Genomic DNA, 25,722 nt, shown 5'->3' with positions numbered 1-25,722 from the left:
TGAGAAGTGCAGAAAGAGGCAAGAGAGGTAAAAAAGAAGAGTGAGGTGCATAAAGAGGCATGCGAAGTGCAGAAAAAGACAAATAAAATGCAGAAAGGCATGTTAGGTACAGCAAGAGGCAAAAAGGGTGCAGTAAGAGGCAAGAAAATTTCAGAAAAAAGCAAGACAAGTTCAGAAAGAGGCAAGTGAGGTACAGAAAGAGGCAAGAGAAGTACAGAACGAAGCAAAAGAAGTGCATAAAGAGGCAAGAGAGGTGCAGAAAGAAAAGAGTGATGTGCAGAAAGAGGCAAGAGAAGAGCAGAAAGAAGAGAGTGAGGTGCAGAACGAGGCAAGTGAGGTACAGAAAGAGGCAAATGTGGTGCAGAAAGAGATAAGAGAGGTGCAGAAACAGGAATGAGTCTTGCAGAAAGAGGCATGAGAAATGCAGAAAGAACAGAGTGAGGTGCAGAAAGAGGCAAGTGAGATGCAGAAAGAGGCAAGAGAGGGACAGAATCAGGCTGGAAAAGTTCAGAAAGAGGCCAGCAGAGTTCAGAAAGAGGCAAGTGAGGTACAGGAAGAGGCAAGAGAAGTACAGACAGAAGCAAAAAAGTGCATAAAGAGGCAAGAGATGTGCAGAAAGAATAGAGTGATGTGCAGAAAGAAGCAGGAGAGGTGTAGAAAGAAGACAGTGAGGTACAGCAAGAGTCAAGTCAGGTGCAAAAAGAGGCAAGAGAAGAGCAGAAAGAAGAGAGTCAGGTGCAGAAAGAGGCAAGTGAGGTGCAGAAAGAGGCAAGAGAGGTACAGAAAGAGGCAAGAGAGATACAGAAAGACTCAAGAGAGCTGCTGAAAGAAGAGAGTGAAGTGCAGAAAGAGGTGAGAGAGGAGCAAAAAGAAGAGAGTGATGTGCAGAAAGAGACAAGAGAAGTGAAGAAAGAGGAAAGTGAGGTACAGAAAGAGGCAAGAGAGATAGAGGCAAGAGAAGTGCAGAAAGAAGAGAGTGAGATGCAGAAAGAGGCAAGTGAGGTGCTGAAAGAGACAAATGTGGTGTAGAAAGAGGTAAGAGAGGTACAGAAACAGGAAAGAGTCTTTCAGAAAGAGGCAAGAGAAATGCAGAAAGAACAGAGTGAGGTGCAGAAAGAGGCAAGTGAGGTGCAGAAAGAGGCAAGAAAGGGACAGAATCAGGCTGGAAAAGTTCAGAAAGAGGCCAGCCAAGTTCAGAAAGAGGCAAGTGAGGTACAGGAAGAGGCAAGAGGCGAGAGAGTAGCAAAAAGAAGAGAGTGATGTGCAGAAAGAGACAAGAGAAGTGAAGAAAGAGGCAAGTGAGGTGCAGAAAGAGGCAAGAGTTAAAGAGGCAAGAGAAGCGCAGAAAGAAGAGAGTGAGATGCAGAAGGAGGCAAACATGCTACAGAAAGAGGTAAGAGAGGGACAGAAACAGACAAGAGTCTTGCAGGCGGAGGGAAAAGAAGTGCAGAAACAGGCAAGAGAGGTACATAAATAAGTGAGTGAGATGCAGAAAGAGGCAAGAGAAGTGCAGAAAGAGGCAAGTGAGATGAAGAAAGAGGCAATAGAGGTACAGACAGAGGGAGGAGAAGTGCAGAAAGAGGCAAGAGAGGTACAGAAAGAGGCAATAGAAGTGCATAAACAGGCAATAGAAATGCAGAAAGAGACAATAGAGGTGCAGAGAGAAGACAGTCAGTTGCAGAAAGAGGCACATGAGGTGCAGAAAGAAGCGAGAAAAGTGCAGAAAGAGGTAAGCGAAGTACAGAAAGAGGCAAGAGATGTGCAGAATGAAGAATGAGAAGTGCAGAAAGAGGCAAGAACGATTGCAGTAAGAGTTGAGTGAGGTGCAGAAAGATGCAAGTGAGGTGTAGAAAGAAGCAATAGAGGTACAGAAAGAGGTAAGAGAAGTGCAGATAGAGGCAAGCGAGGTGCAGAAAGAGGCTAGAAAGGTACGGCCAGAGGCAAGAGAAGCACAGAACAAGGCAAGTGAATTGCAGAGAGAGGCAAGAGAGGTGCAGAAAGAAGCATGAAAAGTACAGAATGGTGCAAGAGAAGTTCAGAAAGAGGCAAGAGAGGTGCAGAAAGAAGAGAGTGATGTGCAGAAAGAGGCTAGAGTACTGCAGAAAGAGGCAAGTAAGCTGCAGAAAGAGGCAAGACAAGTACAGAAAGAGGCAAGGGAAGTGCAGAAAATAACAAGACGGGTGCTGAAAGAGTAAGACATATTCAGAAAGGGGCAACATAAGTACAGGAAGAGGCAAAAGAAGTGAAGAAAGAGGCAAGATAAGTGTAGAAAGAGGCAAGAGAAGAGCTAAAGGGGCAAGAGAATTGCACAAATAGGCAAGAGAAGTGCAAAAAGAAGCAAGAGAGGTACTGAAAGATGCAACAGAAGTGCAGAAAGAAATAGAGAAAGAGGTAAGAGAATTGCAGAAAGAAGCAATAGAGGTGCAGAAAGAAGCAAGAGAAGTACAGAAAGAGGCAAGAGAAGGTATGCAAAGAGGCAAGAGACGTACAGAACGAGGAAAAAGAGGTGGAGAAATAAGCAAGAGAAGTACAGAAAGAGGAAGGGGAGGTGAAGAAAGAAGCAAGAGTAGTGCAGAAATTAGCAAGAGAAGTGCAGAAAGAAGAGAGTGAGGTGCAAAAAGGAGCAAGAGGAATGCAGAAAGAAGCAAGAGGAATGCAGAAAGAGGCAAGAGAAGTGCAGAAAGAAGAAGAAATGTGCAGAAAGAAGTAAGAGAGGTGAATAAACAAACAAGAGAAGTAAAGAAATAAGCAAGTGAAGTGCAGAAAGAGGCAATAGAAGTGCAGAAAGAGGCAAGAAGGGTTATAGAAAGAGTCAAGAGAAGTGCAGAAAAGAAAAGAGAAGTGCAGAAATAGGCAAGAGAGGTGCAGAAAGAAGCAATAGAGATGCAGATAGAAGCAAGAGAAGTACAGAAAGAGGCAAGAGAATTGCAGAAAGAGGAAAGGAAGGTCGAGAAAGAAGCAAGAGAGGTGCAGAAAGGAAAAATAGAGAAGTGCAGAAAGAGGCAAGAAAAGTACAGAAAGAAGAGAGTGAGATGCAGAAAGAGGCAAGTGAGGTGCAGAAAGAGGCAAATGTGGTGCAGAAAGAGGAAAGAGAGGGACAGAAACAGGCAATAGTCTTGCAGAAAGAGGCAAGAGAAGAGCAGAAACAGGCAAGAGAGGTACATAAATAAGAGAGTGAGATGCAGAAAGAGGCAAGAGAAGTGCAGAAAGAGGCAAGTGAGATGAAGAAAGAGGCAATAGAGGTACATACAGAGGGAGGAGAAGTGCAGAAATGGGAATGAGAAGTCCAGAAAGAGGCAAGAGAGATACAGAAAGAGGCAGTAGAAATACATAAACAGGTAATAGAAGTGCAGAAAGAGGCAATAGATGTGCAGAAAGAAGACAAGTGAGGTGCAGAAAGAGGCACATGAGGTGCAGAAAGAGGCAAAAAAAGTGCAGAAAGAGGTAAGCGAAGTGCAGAAAGAGGCAAGAGATGTGCAGAAAGAGGCACAAGAAGTACAGAAAGAGTTAAAAGAAGTACATAAAGAGGCAAGAAAGATTGCAGTAAGTGTTGAGTGAGGTACAGAAAGATGCAAGGGAGGTGTGGAAAGAAGCAATAAAGGTGTAGAAAGAGGTAAGAGAAGTGCAGATAGAGGCAAGTAGGTTGCAGACAGAAGAGAGTAAGGTATAGAAAGAGGCATGTGAAGTGCAGAAAGAGGCATGTTTGGTGTAGAAAGAGGCAAGAGAAGTACAGAAAGAGGCAAGTGAGGTGCAGAAAGAGGCTAGAGAGGTACAGCCAGAGGCAAGAAAGGCACAGAACAAGGCAAGAGAAGTACAGAAAGATGCAAGAGAGGTGCAGAAAGAAGCATGAAAAGTACAGAATGGAGCAAGAGAAGTTCAGAAAGAGGCAATAGAGGTGCAGAAAGAAGAGAGTGGTGTGCAGAAAGAGGCTAGAGTACTGCAGAAAGAGGCAAGTAAGCTGCAGAAAGAGCCAAGACAAGTACGGAAAGAGGCAAGAGAAGTGCAGATAAAAACAAGAGGGGTGCTGAAAGAGTAAGAAATGTTCAGAAAGAGGCAAAATAAGTACAGGAAGAGGCAAGAGAACTGAAGAAAGAGGCAAGAGAAATGTAGAAAGAGGCATGAGAAGAGCAGAAAGAAGCAAGAGAGGTACAGAAAGATGCAAGAGAAGTGCAGAATGAAGAAGACAACAAGAGGTAAGAGAGTTGCAGAAAGAGGCAAGAGAGGTATGGAAAGAGATAAGAGAAGTACACAATGAGGAAAAAGAGGTGGAGAAATAAGCAGAAGAAGTGCAGAAAGAGGCAATAGAGGTGCAGAAAGAAGCAAGAGAAGTGCAGAAAGAGGCAAGAGAGGTGAAGAAAGAAGCAAGAGTAGTGCAGAAAGAGGCAATTGATGTGCAGAAAGAAGAGAGTGAGGTGCACAAAGAAGCAAGAGAAATGTAGAAAGAGGTAAGAGAAGTGCAGAAAGAGGCAAGAGCAGTGCCGATAGAAGCTTGCGACATGCAGAAAGAAGCAAGAGAAGTGCATAAAGAGGAAGACGTGCAGAAAAAGCAAGAGAGGAGAAGAATCAAGCAAGAGAAGTGAAGAAAGAAGCAAGTGAAGTGCATAAAGAGGCAATAAAAGTGCAGAAAGAGGCAAGAAGGGTATAGAAAGAGTCGAGGGAAGTGCAGAAAGGGGAAAGAGAAGTACAGAAATGCAGAAAGAAACTAGAGAGGTACGGAAAGAAGCAAGAGAAGCACAGAAAGAGGCAAGAGAAGTGCAGAAAGAGGAAAGGAAGGTAGAGAAAGAAGCAAGAGAGGTGCAAAAAGGAGAAATAGAGAAATGCAGACTGAGGTAAGAGAAGTGCAGAATAAATAGAGTGAGGTGCAGAAAGACGCAAGTGAACAGCAGAAAGAGGCAAAAGAGTACAGAAAGAGGCAAGACAAGTGCAGAAAGAGGTAAGAAAGGTACAGCAAAAGGCTATAGAGGTGTAGAAAGAATCAAATGAGGTGCAGAACGAGGCAAGAGAGGTGTAGAAAGAAGCAAGAAAAGTATAGAATGGAGCAAGAGAAGTTCAGAAAGAGGTAAGTGCGGTGCAGAGATAAGAGAGTGAGGTGCAGAAAGAGGCAAGAGTACTGCAGAAAGAGGCAAGTAAGCTGCAGAATGAGGCAAGAGAAGTGCAGAAAGAGGCAAGAGAAGTGTAGAAAGAGGCAAGAGAAGCACAACAAAGGGCAAGAGAATTGCAGAAACATGCAGGAGAAGTACAGAAAGAAGCAAGAAAGGTACAGAAAGATGCAAAAGAAGTGCAGAAAGAAGCAAGAGAAGTGCAGAAGGAGGCAAGAGATCTGCAGAAAGAGGCAAGAGAGGCATATAAACAGACAAGAGAAGTACAGAATGAAGAAAACAAGGTGAAGAAAGAAGCAAGAAAGGTGCAGAAAGAAGCAAGAGTAGTGCAGAAAGTAGAAAGAGAAGTGCAGAAAGATGCAACAGAGGTGCAGAAAGTAGAGGGTGAGGTGCAAAAAGAAGCAAGAGAAATATAGAAAGAGGCAAGAGAAGTACAAAAAGAAGCAAGTGAGGTGAAGAAAGAAGCAAGACAAGTGCAGAAAGAAGCAAGTGAAGTGTATAAAGAGGCAAGATAAGTGGAGAAAGGAGAAAGAGAAGTGCAGAAATAGGCAATGAAGTGCAGAAACAAGCAAGAGAAGTGCAGAAAGAGGCAGGAGAAGTGCAGAAAGAGGAAAGGAAGGTAGAGAAAGAAGCAAGTGAGGTGCAGCAAGGAGAACTAGAGAGATGTAGAAAGAGGCAAGATAGGGTGCAGAAATAAAGCGAGTGAGATTCAGAAAGAGGCAAGTGAGCAGCAGAAAGAAGCAAATGATGTGCAGAAAGAGGCGAGAGAAGTACAGAAAGAGGCACGTGAGGTTCAGAATGAGGCAAGAGAGCTACAGAAAGGGGCAAGAGAATTGTAGAAATATGCAGGAGAAGTACAGAAAGAAGCAAGAGAGGTACAGAAAGATGCAAGAGAAGTGCGGAAAGAAGCAAGAGAAGTGCATAAAGAGGCAAGAGATCTGCAGAAAGAGGCAAGAGAGGTATACAAACAGGCAAGAGAAATACAGAATGAGGAAAACGAGGTGAAGAAAGAAGCAAGAAAGGTGCAAAAAGAAGCAAGTGTCGTGCAGAAAGTAGAAAGAGAAGTGCAGAAAGTTGCGAGAGAAGTACAGAAAGAAGCAAGAGAGGTGAAGAAAGAGTAAAGAGAAGTGCAGAAAGAGGAATAAATCTGAAAAAAAGGCAAGAGAGGTGAAGCAAGAGGCAAGAGAAGTACAGAAAGAAGCAAGAGAGGTGAAGAAAGAAGCAAGACAAGTACAGAAAGAAGCAACTGAAGTGTATAAGGAGGCAAGATAAGTGCAGAAAGAGGCAAGAAAGGTATAGAAAGAGGCAAGAGAAGTGCAGAAATAGGCAAGAGAAGTGCAGAAAGTAGCAAGAGAGGTACAGAAAGAAGCAAGAGAAGTGCAGAAAGAGGCAAGAGAATTGCAGAAAGAGGAAAGGAAGGTAGAGAAAGAAGCAAGAGAGGTGCAGCAAGGAGAACTAGAGAGATGCAGAAAGAGGCAAGATAGGTGCAGAAAGAAAGAGAGTGAGATTCAGAAAGAGGCAAGTGAGCAGCTGAAAGAGGCAAGAGAGTACAGAATGAGGCAAGAGAAGTGCATAAAGATGCAAGAAAGGTACAGAAAGAGGCAATCGATGTGCAGAAAGAAGCAAATGAGGTGTGGAAAGAGGCAAGAGAGGAGCAAAAAGAAGAAAGTGAGGTGCAGAAAGAGGCCAGAGATGTGCAGAAAGAGGCAAGTGAGGTGCAGAATGAGGAAAGAGAGGTACAGAATGAGGCAAGAGAAGTTTTAGAAAGTGGCAAGGGCAGGGCAGAAAGAAGAAAGAGACAGACAGAAAGAGGCAAGAAAGGTGCAGAAAGAATAGAGTGAGGTGCACAAAAGAGGCAAGAGCAGTGCATAAAGAGGGAAGTGAGATGAAGAACGAAGTAATAGAGGTATAGAAAGAGGAAGGAGAAGTGCAGAAAGAAGCAAGAGAGGTGCAGAAAGAAGCAAGAGAAGTGCAAAAAGAGGCAAGAGAAGTGCAGAAAGTGGAAAGGAATGTGGAGAAAGAAGCAAGAGAGGTGCAGAAAGGAGAAATAGAGCGATGCAGAAAGATGCAAGGTGCAGAATAATGAGAGTGAGATGCAGAAGGAGGCAAGTGAGCAGCAGAAAGAGGCAGGAGAATACAGAAAGAGGCAAGAGAAGTGCATAAAGATGCAAGAGAGGTGAAGAAGGAAGGAAGAGAGGTGCAGAAAGAGGCGAGAGAAGTGTGGATAGAAGCAAGCAACATGCAGAAAGAGGCAAGAGAAGTGCAGAAAGAGGAAAGAGAGTATAGAAAGAGGCAAGAGAAGTGCAGAAGGACGCAAGAAAGCAATAGGCAATAGAGGTGCAAAAAGAAGCAAATGAGGTGCAGAAAAAGGCAAGAGAAGTACAGAAAGAGGCAAGTGAGGTACAGAAAGAGGCAAAAGAGGTACAAAAGATGAAAGTAAGGTGCTGAAAGAAGAGAGTGAGCTGCAGAAAGAGACAAGAGAAGTGTAGAATGAGGCAAGTCAGGTGCAGAAAGAGGTGAGTGTGGTGTAGAAAGATGCAAGTAAGGTGCAGTAAGAGGCACAAGAGGTAAAGAAAGAGGCAAGAGAAGTGCAGACAGAAGAGAGTTAGGTGCAGAATGAGGCTAGTGAGTGTAGGAGAGTAGGATCTGTTTCACATGGGTACCCTCCACTTTTTTCTGGTGTTTCACTGTTTTTCGACCTTAGGCTGTGGCCCTGCTAATCAAGACCACAGCCAAGCTGTTTCCTCTCTAAAATGGTTTGCATGTACATTAGTGTAGGAGAGTAGGATCTGCACTTTTGTTGCCCCCACTTCTTTTCTGATGTTTACACTGGTTTCTGTTTTTAGTCTGGCTGGGACCCTGCTAATCAGGGGACCAGCCTCTCTGTTCTCTCTAAACAACTTGGGGGCAGATTTACAAGCCCCTTGCGAGACATTTACGCCGCTGTTGGGTCACTTCTGTGACGCGGCGGCGGCTCAAACCATGTGCCATGTTGCGCCTTATTTACAACGTGACGCATCTAGGGAGATGAGTCACGTTGTAAAGCCCTGCGCTACATTAAACCTGCGTCAGGTTTAATGTATGCAGGGTGGGTGTTCCGTCAGAAAAAGCCTTCGGAAAAGTGACTCAGTGAAATCTACAAGATTTCACTGAGTCACTTTTCCGACGCTGCTGCGTCAAAACCCTGTGCCTGCTTGAAGCAGGCGTAAGGCATGATGCAGCATGTTCGGTATGGGCAGCCCCTGAGCATTGCTGGAGTTGCATCGTGCTTGCGACACGACTCCAGCAATGCGCCGCCCTTATGCCATCAGATGCGTCACGCATCTGTTTATCCTTGCACCATGATGCGCTGCATTGTAAATGCGGTGCATCTGTGGTGGCGCAAGGGTAAACTTGCGTGACGCATCTTTCCTGGCGCATCCCTGCTGATTTGCAGGGATGCGCCAGGAAACATAAATCTGCCCCTTGGAGTGCATATTAGATGCACTAGTGTTTGGATACTGTGGTACCTTATGAGCCCCTAGTGTATGGTACCTTAGGTACCAAGGGCAAAGGTACTTCACAGGCCTACCAGGGCCTGAAGCATGTATTATGCCAACCCTGGGAAGCAGACTAAATCTGACACCACAGGCCTGCTACTGCAGCCTGGGTGAGGTAGTGTTAGCACTCCTCACTGAGGTATAGGTTCCCTATATCTCACTTTACACACACATATAAACCTATCAGTCATCCCAAAGGCAGGCCCTAACAATCCTGAGGGCAGGGTGCTTGTTTCCATGTGAGGGGGTGCCTCTGCCTGAGCAGGACCCCTATGCAGCTCTTCTCTGTAGCTGTTTGTGGATGCGGTTAAACCATATACTCTTAAGTGCATTATAACCTAGCAGTAAATGCTAACTTTGGGATGGCTGCATCAAAACATGTTGTGTTTGGTGTCAAACGCTTTGGAATCATACCCCCACACCAGTAACTGGTGTGGGAGTATGATCCCACCCTTCTAGAGGCACAGACATGTACCCACTGTGGAAACACAGTAGCATCCTGAAGAGCCCTAGCATCACAAAATGGATGCCACCAGCACAGACACTGGGCTGCCCCCCTGCTGCTGCGCATATTCCAGCTCAAACCGGTCCAGGGGCTACCAGCCCCTGCTCTGGCACGAAACTGGACAAAGGGAAGTGGGTGTAGCCACCCACTCCCCTGACCCTCCCATAGGAGTGGTCATAGAGCTAGTCCCTCCCTTCCTTGTAGTATAAGTTAGGGAACCCTTGCCATTGCAAACTAGATATCCCTGGACGATGCTCTGAAGAAGAATCCTGGACCTTCGATGTTCCACTACCTTTGGAAGACTGAAGATTCTCCCTTGGAGTCAAGTAGTGACTCCCCTGCTTGGCAGGCACCAAAACTTTGCATCAACAGTCGCAAACTTTCCCACTCCCGCTGGAGTCCGAAGTCCCTGCAGCCCTGGAAGTAGATTGCCTGACTTCACAATGGCCATCTTGAGTCTCCAGCAAAGCTGAGGTGAGTGGATCCCACGAGTGATGAGGAACAGCAATACCCAGGTATCGTGCACTATTGTCAAGTGCAACCCCTTCACAACATTCTACGAATTTGTGCTTTGGACCACATATGGCCCAAGCCTCCAGCAGGATTTTCTCTGAAAATCAGAGGCCTACCTCATCCTGAGTGACCGTGGGCTCCTGGTGAGGGAATCCTCCCAAGGTGTCTTTGAGATCCCTTGCTGGTTGGCTTGTGGGTTCCCTGAAGACTTTTCTACAGAACCAAAGGGCTCCCCTCATTGCTCCAGGCATGTCCTGACTTACCCTCACTAGGTGAGTCCCTCAGACCTTGCTGGTCTGCACCGCTGACTTTATTCACTTTCCATGAGGCTTGCTGTTATCAAGGCTTGTTGGCTCGAATCCAGTTGCCGACACCTCAGTAAGCTGCAGACTTTGTGGGACACTCCGAATACAGCTCCTGGTTGTCATCGACACCTCCTGGGCATCGTGACTGAAGAGTCAAGACACCCGTGATCACCTGAAATCACCCGACTACTGTGGGCATCCAGCTTCCTGGCCCCCGGTCACTAGCAAGTGACTTTGAACACTGTCTCCTCTGCTTTCAGGTCTTCTTTCTTCAGAATCCAGCCTTGGATTCCACCAGACACTTCTCCTGTCTTCACAAGCAGCAAGTCTTCTTTGGCACCGATTGCAAATGACGCCGCGACACGACAACAAAAGACACCTATGCACCCGGCTTCCCTGGGTGAGGTAACTCAAAAACTCTGGTGCTCCTGTGTGTGTTGGCTCTAGAATTACTTACCCTGCAAGTGACTTGCTTGTAGACTCTCCCGAAGTATCCTAAAACTTTAAAATTCCAACCGCGACTTGCTCCATTGAAGTCTATTGGGATCCGCGGCTGTGTTCTCACACTGCATGCGTCTCCCGTGGGTCTTTTACTTACCTGCCTTGGGTGGATTATTGAGGCCCCAGTGCTTCTGAAGAATTCAGGCCTTCTCCATTCTAAAGTCGTTCTTCTTATACCTCTTTTTTAGTATATGGTCTGGTATACCATATAAGTGCTTGACTTGTTGTGAAATGTTGATTTGTGAATATGTCCTTGACTTCTAATCTCATAAAGAGATTAGTAGAGTGTGTCTAGTAATAAATACATATATATATTATATATATACCTGTGGGGTGTCCTTTCATTTAGTAATTCAAGAGATTATAAGGTAAAACAAGCTGCTTTACATTCCTCTGAGACTTAGCCTGAAGGCTGCTCTCCACAGTCACCACTAGGATAGCTTTATTTAAAAGGTTGTCTTAAACCTATCTACCATAAGAGTCGAATTGTACTGGTGCAAGGTGGCCACTTTAACTAGTGACCAGCATTTACCAGGCCAACGTCTCACAATTAGGTACATATCTAATTGGATTCTGGAGTGCCTTATAAGTCCCGAGTATATGGTATACTATGTACCTAGGGCACAGGTACCTCAGAGGCCTACCAGGGGCTGAAGCATGTATTATGCCACCCCTGGGAAGCACTCCAAAATGGCACCACCGGTCTACTACTGCAGCCTGGGTAAGGGTGTGCTTGCGCCCCTTACAGTGGTATAGGCTACCTATATCACTACCATTGCACACACATATAAAACCTATAAGTCACTCTTATGGCAGGCTTTAACAATCCTGAAGGCAGAGTGCTTGGTTTTTATGTGAGAGGGTGCCCCTGCTTGAGCAGGGCCCCTTTGCAGCGTTCGGAGTATCTCCTCTGATGCTGTTTGTGGTGCAGCCTGACCATATACTCTTAAATGCATTATAACCTCGCGGTAAATGCTAACTTTGGGATGGCTGCACGGAAACATGTTGTGTTTCGTGTCAAATGCTTTGGAATACTGCCCCCCGCCAGTTCTGGTGGCGGGGGTCGCATTTCACCCTTCTAGAGGGAGAGACATGTTCACACTGGTCTAACCCGGTAGGAGTTTCTACAGCCCTGGAATCTCAAAATGGATGCCTCTGCCACAGACATGGGTCTGGCCTCCTGCTGCTAACCGAAACTCCATCAGGGGAGGCCTGGACAATAGGTTTCCTGTCCCAGGGAGGTGTAACCACCTCCCCAGACAGGCAGATGTGTATTGGGGCTGGGCGGGAGCAATCTCGGGTGCTTTGAAGTCCTGTACTGGGGGCACACTTGGTGTCCCTGTGCATAGTCCAGTTCAAACCGGTTGCAGGGGCTACCTGTCCCTGCTCTGGTGCGAAACTGGACAAAGGAAATGGGTGTAACCACCCCTCTTTCCAAACCCTCCCGTAGGTGGGTCCCTAGAGTATGTCCAACCCCCAAACTTAGTATAAGTATAGGAACCCAGTCCTTGAGACTTTAGATTACCCTGGATGAAACTCTTCAATATATATCCTGGACCTTCAACTTTCTATCCTGACTAGAAGACTGAAGAAATCTCCCTTGGAGTCAAGGAGTGAATCCCCTGCTTGGCAGACACCAAAGAAACAACTGTCCGATCTGCAATTCCGAAGCTCCCGTTGGAAGCCAAAGTCTCTGCATCACCAGAGGTGAATTTCCTGACTTCCCCGAGGCTACCCTGAGTCCACAGCAAAGCTGAGCCCAGTGGCTATCGTGGGTGATGAGGAACTGTGACCCCTGGGCACAGCATACTATTGCTGGTACATCAACTTCTTGTGTTTTCCTGAAGTTCTGCTTTGGGCTCCGAGTAGCCCAGCCTTGAGCACTGACTGCACCGAAGATCTCTGGCCTCCACTCCACGAGTGACCCGTGGGCCAGTTTCCAGTGCGACCACTCGAGGCTCCTTCGCGATCGCTAGCCCGTTAGCTAGTGGAACCCCACAAAGGCAACTCCACTTCTGCTTGGGCTTTCCTGGTTGCTCCAGTCGTGCCCTGACTTACCCTCACTGGGTGAGTCCCTCAGACCTTGCTGGTCTGCACCGACGTCCTTCTTCTCTTTCCATAAGACTTGCCGTTGCCAAGGCTTGTTGGATCCATTCTGGTCACCGACACCGCAGCACTCGACAGACTTTGTGAGACAGCTCGAATCCGGCTCGTGGATTTCGTCGACGCCTCCTGGACCTTGTGGCTGAAGAGTCAAGGCACCCGACAACAAGCCTGAAGCACCTGACATCTGTGGGCATTAGTCCATCCTGCCCTCGGTCACTGGCAAGTGACCCAGACTCTGTCCCCTCTGCTTTCAGGTTCCTTACATCCCAGATCCAGGCTTGGATCTCTGCGGACACTTCTCTTCATGGCAGCAGCACTTCTTCGCCAGCTTCCATTGAAATCGACGACATGACCCGACACCAAAAGACACCTATGCACCCGGCTTCCCTGGGTGAGGTAACATGAGTACTCCGGTGTTCCCGTGGGTACTAGCCCTAAAACTGCTTAAGTCCAAAAGGGTTTGGGCCTGACTCAATTCTAAGTGTCCCTAATCTTTCAATTTCCAACCGTGACATTGGCCATAGAAGCTAACAGGAACCCGCGGTTGTGTTTACACACTGCACACGGCCCCCGTGGGTCCCCTGTGTCACTACCTTGGGTGGTTCCTTGGGTTCCCACCGATTCTACCGGCTCTAGGCCCTGTGTCTAGTTCAGTCGTGGTTCTTATACCACTTTTTTGGTATATGGTTTGGTACGCCCCTAGGGCCCAAACATGTATTTGTGTTAATATTGTTGATAACTAACTTGTAACCTAAGTACTTTGAACTCCAGTCTCATAAAGAGACTAGAGGGGTGTGTTTGATCTTAAATACATATATTTTAAATATATACCTGGTGTGGTTGTCCTTTCATTTGATCATTCAAGAGATTATAGACTGGTAAAACAAGCTGCTTTACATTCCTTCAAGACTTAGCCTGAAGGTGGCTCTCCATAGCTACCACTAGGATAGCTTTCAATAAAGGTTGTCTTTAACCAATTCACCATTAGGGGTTGTTTGGACTGATTCAAGGTGCCCACTAGAACTAGTGGACAGCATATATCAGGCCAACTTCTCAGAGTGAGGTGTTGAAAAAGACAAATGAGGTGCAGCAAGAGGCAAGAGAGGTACAGAAAGAGGCAAGTGAAGTGCAGAAAGAGGCAAGAGAAGTGTATAAAGAGGCCAGAGAGGCTCAGAAAGTAGCAGTAGAGGTGATAAAGAGGCAAGAGCGGTACAGAAAGAAGAGAGTGAGGTGCAGAATGAGACAAGAGAAGTACAGAAATAGGCAAGCGTGTTGCATAAAGAGTCAAGAAAGGTGCAAAAATAATAGAGAGAGGTGCAGAAAGAGGCAAGAGCAATGCAGTAAGAGTCAAGTGAGGTGAAGAAAGAAGTAATAGAGGTACAAAAAGGGGGAGGAGAAGTGCAGAAAGAGGCAAGAGAAGTGCAGAAAGAGGCAAGGGGGGTATAGATAGTGGCAAGAGAAGTGCAGAAAGAGGCAATTGAGTGCCGAAAGAGGCAATAGAGGTGCGGAAAGACGACAGTGAAGTGCAGAAAGAGGCATGTGAGGTGCAGAAAGAGGCAAGACAAGAGCAGAAAGAGGTAAGAGAAATGCAGAGAGAGGTAAGTAAGGTACAGAAAGAGGCAAGAGAAGTGCAGGAAGAGGCAGTAGAGGTGCAGAAAGAGGCAAGTGAGGTGCAGCATGAGGCAAGAGAGGACAGAATGAGGCAAGAGAAGTTCTAGAAAGTGGCAAGTGCAGTGCAGAAAGAAGAAAGAGACATACAGAAAGAAGCTAGAGAAGTGCAGAAAGAGAAAGAATTGTGCAAAAGAGGCAAGAGAGGTATAGCAAGAGGCAAGTTTAGTGCAGAAAGAGGCAAGATAAGCATAGAAAGAAGCAAGAGAGTTGAAGAAAGAAGGAAGAGAAGTGCAGAAAGATGCAAGAGAAGTAGAGAATGAGTCAAGGGAAGTGCAGAAAGAGGCAATAGAGGTATAGAAAGAGGCAAGAGAAGTGCAGAAAGAGGAAAGAGAAGTGCAGAAATAGGCAAGAGAAGTGCAGAAAGAAGCAAGAGAGGTGCAGACAGATGCAAGATAAGTGCAGAAAGAAGCAAGAGAAGTTCAGAACTGGTACAGAAAGAGACAAGAGAGGTAAAGAAAGACACAACATAACATGTGTATTTGTAAAGCGCATGTTCAAGCGTAGGCATCTTGGTGCTGAATACCAGATGTGTAATGTTACCCAACTCAATGGTACTCATTTTATCAAACTCAGATGGATGAAAGGCTGAGTGGACCTGCCGAGATTTGAACCTGTGACCATGAGGTAGGACACAGTGGATGCAGTAGTCCACTGAGCCATCAGACTCGGCAGAGCAAGAGAAGTGCAGAAAGAGGCAAAAGAAGTTCAGAAAGAGGCAAGAGAGGTGGAGAAAGAAGAGAGTGAGGTGCAGAAAGAGGAAAGTGTGGTGCAGAAAAAGGCAAGAGAGATACAGAAAGAGGCAAGAGAAGTATAGAAAGAGGCAACGGAAGTGCAGAAAGAGGCAAGTAGGGCGCATAAAGATTGAAGAGAGGTATTAAATGAGGAAATAGCAGTGCAGAAAGACACAAGTGAAGTGCAGAAATTGGCAAGAGAAGTGTAGAAAGAGGCAAGAGAAGTGCAGAAAGAAGACTCTGAGTCACATAAAGAGGAAAGTGAGGTGCAGAAAGGGGCAAGAGAGGTACAGAAAGAGCAAGAGAAGTTCAGAAAGAGGCAATAGATGTGCAGAAAGAGGCAAGAGAGGTACAGAAAGAGTCAAGAAAGGTACAGAAAGAGGCAATATAAGTACAGATAGAGGCAGGAGAAATACAGAAAAGGGCAAGAGAGGTGCATAAAGAAGAGAGTGAGGTGCAGAAAGAGGGAAGCGGGGTGCAGAATGAGGCAAGATAGGTACAGAATGAGGCAAGAGTATAGCAGAAAAAAGAGAGTGAGGTCCAGAAACAGGCACTTGAGTTGTAGAAGGATCCACAATAGGTACAGAAAGAGGCAAGAGAAGTGAAGAAAGAGGCAAGTGAATTGCGGTAATAAGCAAGAGAAGTGCTGAAAAAAGCACGAAAAGTGCAGAAAGAGGTGAGAAAAGTACAGAAAGAGGCAAAGGAGGTGCTGAAAGAAGCAAGAAAAGTACAGAAAGAGGCAAGAGAGGGGCAGAAAGAAGAGAGTGAAGAGCAGAAAGAGGGAAGAGAGGTGCAGAATGAGGCCAGAGAGGTACAGAATGAGGCAAGAGTATAGCAGAAAGAAGAGAATGACGTGCAGAAAGAGGCACTTGAGTTGTAGAACGATGCACAATAGGTACAGAAAGAGGCAAGAGAAGTGAAGAAAGAGGCAAGTGAATTGCAGTAATAAGCAAGAGAAGTGCTGAAAGAAGCAAGAAAAGTGCAGAAAGAGGCAAGAGAGAGGCAGAAAGAAGAAAGTGAAGTGCACAAAGAGGCAAGAGAAGTGTAGAAAGAGGCACGTGAGGTGCATAAAGAGGCAACAGAGGTACAGAAAGAGGCAAGGGATGTGCATAAAGAAGAGAGTGAGATGCAGAGAGAGGCAAGAGAGGTGCAGAAAGAACAGAGTGAGGTGCAGAAAGAGGCAAGAGCAGTGAAGAAAAAAGAGAGTGAGGTGCAGAAAGAGGAAGAAAGGTACAGAAAGAAGCAAGAGAAATACAGAAAGAGGCAATAGAGGTGCAGCAAGAAGCAAGAGAGGTTTGTGCACCATTAGTACCCAGTTAACACCCCCATTTAGCAACAAGTAACTCATGTCCATTCCAGCTTTGCAAAGGGTCTTCCACCATGCTGTGACATGTTTTGCAGCATGTTGTTAAGATTTGAGCCTTGTGAGCTAGAAACAAGGGGCCCGATTCACAGAACTAACTTAAGACAAAATCCTAAACTTACTACGATTTTCGTATTCACAGAAGGCACTTACTCATTTTGGTATTCACAGGAGACACTTACTCACTTCGGTATTCACAGAAGTTAGGAGTCCTAACTTTAGGACTCCTAAATGCCTTTTCTGAATACTGAAAATGGCTTCAGGGCAGCAGGCATCACCTGCATCTCCTCACTCATCATACATTGAAGGAGAAAAATGCATTTTCTCATTGTTTTTGTGCAGGAAGGTGTGTCTTCCTGTAGAAAAACAAAGAGCACATGACAGAGATATCCTTGCACTATGGTGCAAGGGTGCCTGTGTCACCACATGGCTGCAGTTTAAGCAGCCGTGCAGAGAGAAGCATAGATTTGCAACATATTTATGTACATATGTTGCATCCCTGTGCTTCGGAAGTACTACAGCACACTGCAGTTAAAGAGGTTACTGTGTGATGCTGCAGCACATCCTCATAGTTCTGCACTTATACATTCATCATACACTACTAATGCATTCATTCACTCAATTATGTACTACACATACATTCATCTAAACTTTCACACACTACAAAGAAATGTAGCTCTTTTTTTAAACCAGGAAAGTTAGTTCTTCCAAGAACTTTTTTTTTCTTTTTTCTTCTTTTATATCTTTTTTGTTGGTTTTTCTAACAATTTTGTGATTTTTTTGGTTTTTCTGGAAAAAAAAAACAGGAGGAACCAAACAATGAACTTCAGGGAACAAAAAAAAACTAGCAAATGTGACTTTCATGCCGGCGGCAGATCAGATCGATTGACTGCTCACCGTAGCACAAAGTCACATTGCACTTAGTGCAGAGCACTTTTAAATATTGAAATTGAGGACGGATGTCCAAATTTTGGGCTGATGGATGCACTCTTGAAGTGCTTGGCTGCGATGAGGTGGATGGCGCAGGAGCAGGAGTGTTTCTCATCCGTTTGCACTCTTGTCGTGCAAGATTGTTTGGATGAAGGGTCCTCAGGTGCTTCATCATACTTGCCGTGCCGCAAGTGTATTTCTTGTTAGGATCCCCTCACGACAGCACTCTTTTGCAAATCTTGCATGTGACCAAGGTGGCATTGGTCTTATTCTGCCCCTCGGGAAAAGTAAAAAATTTCCACACCGCTGAAGAAAAACGTTCTTTGGGTGGTGCCTCCTCCAAAAATTCATCCTCAGATGAGTGAGGAGATGCAGGTGATGCCTGCTGCCCTGAAGCCATTTTTAGTTGAAAAAAGTTAGAGCTAAGTGTATACTTAGTCTAAAAAATCTTCTTCTCTGCAAAGAGAAGCTCCTCCAAAGAAGGTGAAAGAAGAATGTTTGAATTGGGTGGGGTCTTTCAATAGTTAGAACAGGAAGTGTAATGAACCAATCAAATCTCTTTTTTTGCAGGTCACATGGGATCCGCGCACCCTGCGCATACGCAGCACGCACCCAGCGCGCATCCGCGAAATTGAATTCGAAAAAATTATAGGATTAGATGCAAAAATGTATTAGTTTTAAGACTAGTTTAGAGTTTGTCTTCCATTAATATTCACATGAAATACATATATATGTGTTTTTAAATGTTAAATATTTTGCGGGATCCGCGTACCTACCGTGTCATAGACGCAGATGACGCATCGCGGAAGCGCCTAAACGGCGCGTTACGTACATCGAACGTGTCGCGCATCGGCTGGGAGTCGCGTACCGGTCGCATTGCATTCGCGCACTAAACACGTACCCGACGCATACCATGCGCGGATGCTAACGCGTAGGGATCGAGAACGGTGCGCTTAGGATGCGCAAATCCAAAAACATGGGAAAAAATATATAAAAGAAAGTTTTGAACATATAGTTTAAAAAATATTTTGAAAAATATAAAAAAATAATATTTTTTAATTTTTAAAGAATTAATTGAAAAATAAGTTTAAAAAATGGTGATAAAAAAGTATTTAAAAAAAAATAAATTATTGAAATTGACACACTGAATTTGAAAAATATAGAAATTCAATCAAAATCATTAAACATGATATCTTCAGAGATAAGTTAAAGATAGGAATTAGCATTTAAAAAACCTTTGAAAATCACTGAAAAAAACCAAAGGTTTCAGGGACGTTATAGTTAGGAATTGACATTTAAAAACCCTTAGAAATTCACTGAAAAAACCATAGGTTTCAGGGGTGTTATAGTTAGCTGGACATTTCCCTCGTACAAAACCCTAGAAATTCCCCTGTTATAGTTAGTTCTGCTAACTATAACTTGCGCCCCCGCAATGTACTGCTGATGACGTCACAAATTACATCACTCATGACATGGTCAGTGACATCACTGATGACATCTCAAATGACATCACTGATGACATCACTGATGACATCATCCATGTGATAAATTAGTGCATCTTCTCACACCTTAATTTAACCTTTGATACACTGACTCAAAATTTCAGACGGCCATTTTGAAAATCATAGATACTCCAATACCAACAACTACATACTCACTCATTAACTCTTAGGTCTACATACACCTCCACTCACTCACCTGTACAGTCACTCATACTTACAGTCACTCCGTACAAGACTATCATATGCATTTATACACCTATATAGACACTCACACACCGCCAATCATCCATTGAGGTTCTGACACACCTAGTCAGTCGTGCAAGTAATTAAACACAGTCGAATTTACTCACCTATACAGTTAAACACATTCAAGTTCACTTACTCATAAAAATAGTACCACATTCTTACGCTCTTATACAATCATTGATACAAGCACACACTCATCCATACAGCCACTCTCACAATCACACACTCTCATATATACCCACTTATATACTCTTACACACATATATACTGCCTTTCACATATGTAGTTAGTCACAGATGTACCACTGAGATATACATTCAATCCCTAACACACCCATACATACACTCACCCAACCATACAGTTCATCACAGATGCACTCTTAAAACCATGCACCCATAGAATCACCCACTCACACATCTATGCATAGAGTCACACACACCCTACCCACACAAACACTCAGGCACTCATACAGATACTCAGACAACCAATCAACAACCCATATAGACACTCATATAGGTATTCACAAAACCATGCAGCCACTTATACACCTACACACAGACACATACAGACATTCACACAGTTTAGTCACTAGTCTGCAGTAAGATACATTTAAGGACTCACTTATAGAGTCAGTTACGCACCTAGAAAATCATCCATTCACACACTTGTACATCCACTCATTCTTCCACAGGCCTTTCACTATAAATATATAAAACATATTTCAACTTGACAGAAAAACACACATTCACTGGATGATGTCATCAGTGATGTCATCAGTGATGTCATTTGAGATGTCATCAGTGATGTCATCAGTGATGTCACTGACCATGTCATGAGTGATGTAATATGTGACGTCATCAGCAGTGCATTGCGGGGGCGTAAGTTATAGTTAGCTGAACTAACTATAACAGGGGAATTTCTAGGGTTTTGTACGAGAGAAATGTCCAGCTAACTATAACACCCCTGAAACCTATGGTTTTTTCAGTGAATTTCTAAGGTTTTTTAAATGCCAATTCCTAACTATAACGCCCCTGAAACCTTTGTTTTTTTCAGTGAATATATATATATTTTATGTTATGTCTATGGGGATTGTTCATGTTTTGAACATGACTACAGCCGACTACAACCCGAACTTCTGAATGGAATTATACAAAATCAGGCACAAAGTTAGATGTTTCTGCAACGGTGCTTTTTGTCTTTTACTGTAAATCCATTCAGCAGTTCTTAAAGTGGATTCACGAATCCTACAAAAATTTGACTTGCTGCCAATACTTTAACAAGACTAAAGCTGAGTCCCACAAACAAAGTAAAAAAAGAAAGAAAAGGGTCATGGTAGGAATACCCTGACCACTCAAAAGTGGTGGGGGTCCCTTGGGGGTAAAAAGCACTGTTTTTAAAAATGTTGCCATAGGTTGATTCACAAATCCATGACAAAATTTAAAAAAATGTGTGTTTTTTTAAAGCCCAGGGTGGGCCAAATCCCAGGGGCATGAAGGAAGGGGGATCAGGGGCCCCCTTGTATGGGTTATAAAAATCCCCAGACACCACCACCTCCCTGAGGCTGTAAACAATAATACTCGACCTTAAAAAAGAATTTAAAAAAAACAATAAAACTAGACCTAGACCTCTTGCCTGCTAACCCCAGGGGTTGCCACCTTCCTGGGGCACACAGTTGTTTTTAAAGAAATGCAAGTGAGGTCATACCACCTCCCCCACTTCCCCAGGGACAACCACTTCCGTGGGGCAGATACATTATTTAAAAAAAGGGAGGAGGCCCTACGGTGCCCCCCGTAGCCCCAGGGACCACCACCTCTCTCGGATAGTTAATAGGAATGAAGGGACCCACCTGGTACCCCCACAGCCCCATGGACCACCACCTCCCCAGGCAACAAACAATACATTGAAGAGGGTCCATTGCAGACCCCTGGCCCCAGGGACCACCACCTCCCCGGGCCTAATGGTAACATCCTCCTAGAGCCCTAGATGGCCCTGGGGACCACCACCACCCAGCGCGGCTCCAGCAATGTCCCAGGATGACCACCATCGGGACATTGCAATTTGCTATGGCTTGGTGGGAGCACCGCTCCTGCCAAGCCATAGCAAACTGAGCTCTGATGAAAATGCTCTGACTTGCTGAAAGCGGAGCATGTCTGTTTCCCTTCCTGCTGTCAAGCAAGCAGGGAAACAGACAAACTGAGTTGAGGTCCAGGGAGCTGCATGTTCAGCAGTTCCCTGTGTCAAGAAGCAGTGCTGACTCCTTGGGGCAGAATTTGGCCTGGGGGGAGAGGCGCTTGGCCCCCTTCCTTGTTTAAAAACAAATGAAGTGCAGGCCCCGGGGAATGTTGTCCTTGGTGCTTAAATTCACCCAGGGAACGGGGGACACATCACCCTCTTCCTTGCATTAAAAAATAAATAAATTAAAAAGAAATGCTGGTCCTCAGGGAATGGGTTTCCGGTGGCTGCAATTGGTCCTGGGAATGGGGGGGCTGTGTGGCCTCCCTCCGCATTCTAAAAATGCTTGACCCTGGGGTATGGGGTCCCCAGGGCCAAATATGACCCAAGGAACGGGGTGGGGCGACACAGCCCCCTTCCTTTATCATTTATTTTTAAAGAAGAAATTGGTACCAGCACGATGGCAGAGGCCCCATCTCCTTTCTGCAGCACTCTCCAATCGTGCCTCCTGGCATGCCGCTGGTTAAGGGATGAAGTCCCCTTGGCTGCTGAGTGTCCTTAGGGGTGAAAAATACCTCCTGTTACCTCCAATAAGTTCCACAGAGTGGGATTGCTGAGAGGTGATCGGAAGCCATGCACTCTTTCTCAACCACTCTGAAAACATACCTCTTGGTGCACTGCTGGTGTGGAAGTGACGTTCCCTTGCCTCCTGAGGGTCTCAGGACTTAAGTGGACTTCCTCCCTAATGCAGTAGTGTGCCAGGAGGTGCGTTTGCAGAGTGGTGGGAAAAGTGGGGATGGCCTTTAAAGACTCTCAAAAATCGCACTATGTGGGACTTCCTGGAGGTACCAGGAGGGGTAATTTGCCCCCAAGGACCATCTGGAGCCAAGGGGACTTCATCCCCCAGCCAGCAGTGCACCATAATCTGTGTTTGTGGAGTGGTGGAGAAAGGGGGCAATGGATGGTCTGATTGGTTCTGTCATTGTGACCCTTATCCAATATCTAAGTACATATATTAATGCTTTTATTGTGGTCAAATGTAATTGCTTTATCTATTTATGCTTTTATGACGAAATCTGTCGCATAAAGCTTATTTGAACTGATCTGACAATAAACATGTGATGCAGATTGTGGTCTTTGTCTTAAGATATTTAAACATTGAAAGCATTTTTTCAGTGGAGGCGCCTTTGAAAGGGTTACTGCCTAGCAACACCAAAGGCCTCATTTATAGGGATTTAACGTAGCGCAGGGCAGCCTGGCACCTTGCTGTGCTGCCCTACTTCAAAGTGAAATGGACGACATGCACTGTATTTATCCAATATGGTGCATTACTGGCCTTTCTTGCTGCGCTGGTGCCATTTTTGCAGCCTAGCCCCAAAGCAGGCACCCTTGCACCATGGTGCAAGGGGGCCTGTGGTGTTGTCAGGATTGTTTTTCCACAGGAACGGGCATCTTCTTGCACGTAAAAAATCCTGAGAGGCTTTTCCTCTTTCTATGTGTGCTGCAGAATACAGCACACATGAAAAGAGGAAAACTCAAGAAGAAATAATGTTATTCCTCATTTCTCCTTGTTGCGCCTCTCCTGGGGAGGTGTAAGGGGTTGGAGCATCCCCAGGTTTACATGGTTTTGTAAATCTGGGGAAGGGTCAATATTCGTGGGTATTGCAAGGGAACACCCACCACAATGGCCATGTAAGACCTCCCTAATGCAGATTAAGGCAAAGCAGCGGTTTGCCTTGCCCCGCTTGCTTCATATCTATGAGGCACTTGAAAGCCACACAAAGTGGCTTTGCAAGGCATCATAGATATGATTTCAAGTTTTGCCCTGCAGGAATATCACATAAAGTGACTCAACAGCAATGTAAGGGGTCATAAATATGCTCCCAAGAGGAGGCCACTCCCTCCAATACACCTCCTTTAAGTTAAAGACAAATGTTTCGGTTCGGCCTTTTTTCACTTGATGAAAAATCTTTTTGATCCATCTGAGCTGCCCATTTTTTAAATTAGCCCTGCTAAATTAATACCTTTAAGTTGTGGACTGGAGGGTTTTAAAGGAACCTGATCAGAATGGGCTGACACTGCATAGTGTCCCACTTTCAGGCTGTAACTCGGATAATCTGATTTTACAGCAAAGGTATAAACCTGACCAGAGTGTCTACTAAAAAAATCAAGCATATGTGCACAAAGCATGTTTTGCCAATATTTGTTTTAAAACTAGAGCATCACCGTTAATTCTCTGAAAAGTTTAACCTTGCACAAATGTTTTAATTGATGTGGACAGTACTCTAATCCCTGTTTAATTCATTCAGCCTTGACTAACATATTTAATCACATGTAAGATAATAAATTACCATATAATCAGCATTGAGGTCTTCCTAATCAGATCAATTTCTTATATCCAATCAATCATGGTATTTCTATAGCATGATAAATCAGCTGTAAGGATCACAAGGTGCTGAGGTTGCTGGTCACTTAAGTACACTGCTCAGTTGATCAGTCAGGTCTTGAGTACTTTCCTGAACTCCTGGAGCAATGAGGTGGTCCTGAGGTGCAGGGGAAGTTTGTTATCATAATAATGTTGAAGCCATGAGAAGCAGTAGATACGCACAGATGTTTCAGGGCTTGTTACCTCACCAAATGAATCAATCTTACCTTGGTTACTCTATTCATTTTGCCAAAAATTAATTTGTTTGCCTTAGATTTCATTTGTTTCTCTTGCTAGAATTTCATAAATATTGGTAGGAAAAGCAGCTGCTTTGCTGCAGACTATTTGGTACAGGCATGAATCGCAGCTTCATATTGTTTGACTCCGCCCCGCGCCAAGAGCCCAGGGACAGCATCTTCTAAAGGCCCCTTTAATGGTACTGAGACTTAGAGGGTGAGTGGAAGGGGAAGACCCTCAGTGGCGTCTATGGATTGTGTAAAGAAACTGCATCTGTGTTTGATTGGTTCCATTATGTTTTGGAATCCTTGCAAGAAATGTATACATTTAATTGAATCGCAACCTGACGACTTGGCTCATAGGTTTTTACACCTCTGTTTAGTACTTCGTCCTATTATGCTTTGTTTTTACGATAATTTTCATTAACTATGCAAATGAATTTAATCTATATGTCTTTCCAGTCAAACTGATGCAAATTACAACTAGTCCTAATAGTAACTACCCTAGTAGATCATTAACACCTGCATATTTAGCTCAGGACTAAAGTTGTTTGGGATGAATTGGCAGATATATGACAAAAACCCTATTGATAACATGCATTTTATGTCCATCAGCCATCACAAAAGGCATCTATAAAATTGCATGTCATTACACAATACACCTGGACTCTTAAAAGCAGGTGAGTAAACATTACACAGCCTTGTGCCATATTTCAGTATTATGACCACAGGTTAATGAAGACAGAGGAGAGGAGGAAGAAAAAGAGCATGATGGGAAAGTATTTATGGTTATTGCAACAGAGACGCCCCCATCCATAATGTGTTTTTTATTTCTTATACAATTCCAATCATAACTGATGCATCATAAACCATAACAAGTATAACCAGCAAGCGGTTGGGACATACAATCTATGCCAGACAATATTAATACCACTGAGTTCATCTGCTAACAACAGAATTATACAAACACTGCTGTCTGTCGATGAGCAGGGACATAAGTAGTACATACCTGATGAGTAGATTTTGTTGAAATAGGAAAACGAATTAAGAATAAAATCTTCAAAAAAGCCAGATTCTTCTACTAAATATATTTCCTTCATCGTTCCTGAATCATAAAATCTTTCATAGAGTTCCTTCAGGCTCAGATTAGAGGCCATTTTCTCTGGCGTTGCTTCCTCATACATTAATTTTCTGTTTTTTGAACAGTTGCTTTATACCCTGAAATTTTACTTTTAAATGATCTTCAAACAGAGGGAAATATCATTACACCTGCATATTACTTCAGCTTCATTTTCACTGTAGGCTTTAGAGTCAATTGTCTTAGACTGAATTCATATTTTTAGTCTGTCGCTCCTTCTGAGTTTTTACTGTTTCCAAGTGCAACACTTTCAACCATGACAGAACACCTTACACAACCACATGCATAACTGTGCATGTGTCTAGAAGGGTATTATGTATTTATTATTTAAAGGTCTCATATAGCATTAGCTAGACCTGAAGGTAGCAGAACACTTTTCATAAAAAGGCTTTACATATAATGCAAGACCCTAGGTTCAAGAACTTGTATAAAATAGAGACAAAGGGAATCATTAGGCAGTAAGGGGGAAACAATATGCAGACAGTTAGAACAGCATGAGTTAAAAGAGTAAATGACATATAAGACAGTTGAAACAAGCATACAACTGACTCTCGCAAAGGGTCTGGTCTCAAAGAAAGTATGTTAGCGTGCATGTTAAAGTATTTGTTGAGGAGAAGGAGTTTCAGGTCCCTTTTGAAGTAGAAGGAGGTGTTGCATCTGAGATTTCTTGGAAGTGAATTCCATATCCTGGGTGCATTTCCAGAGACAGAGCAAATTTGGTTGGATTTCCTTTTTAGAAG

At 44.4% G+C, this 25,722-nt stretch overlaps 1 protein-coding gene across 1 annotated transcript in view; it reads right to left on the bottom strand.

Annotated features, from left to right (window-relative positions):
* The window catches only part of LOC146829758 (nicotinamide N-methyltransferase-like), a 120,145-nt gene extending 95,122 nt beyond the window's left edge, over positions 1–25,023 (bottom strand). The window contains exon 1 of the mRNA XM_085606724.1: positions 24,854–25,023. Coding sequence (XP_085462850.1) covers positions 24,854–25,001 — 148 coding nt within the window. The 5' untranslated portion in view covers positions 25,002–25,023. The remainder of the gene's footprint in view (positions 1–24,853) is intronic.
* Positions 25,024–25,722: the final 699 nt, after the last annotated feature.

Source organism: Triturus cristatus, chromosome 5_2 (genome assembly GCF_964204655.1).
Source record: "Triturus cristatus chromosome 5_2, aTriCri1.1, whole genome shotgun sequence".
Taxonomy (NCBI): Eukaryota; Metazoa; Chordata; class Amphibia; order Caudata; family Salamandridae; genus Triturus; species Triturus cristatus.
Note: the sequence above shows the minus strand (reverse complement) of the source record. Positions and strands in the feature narration are given on the sequence as shown.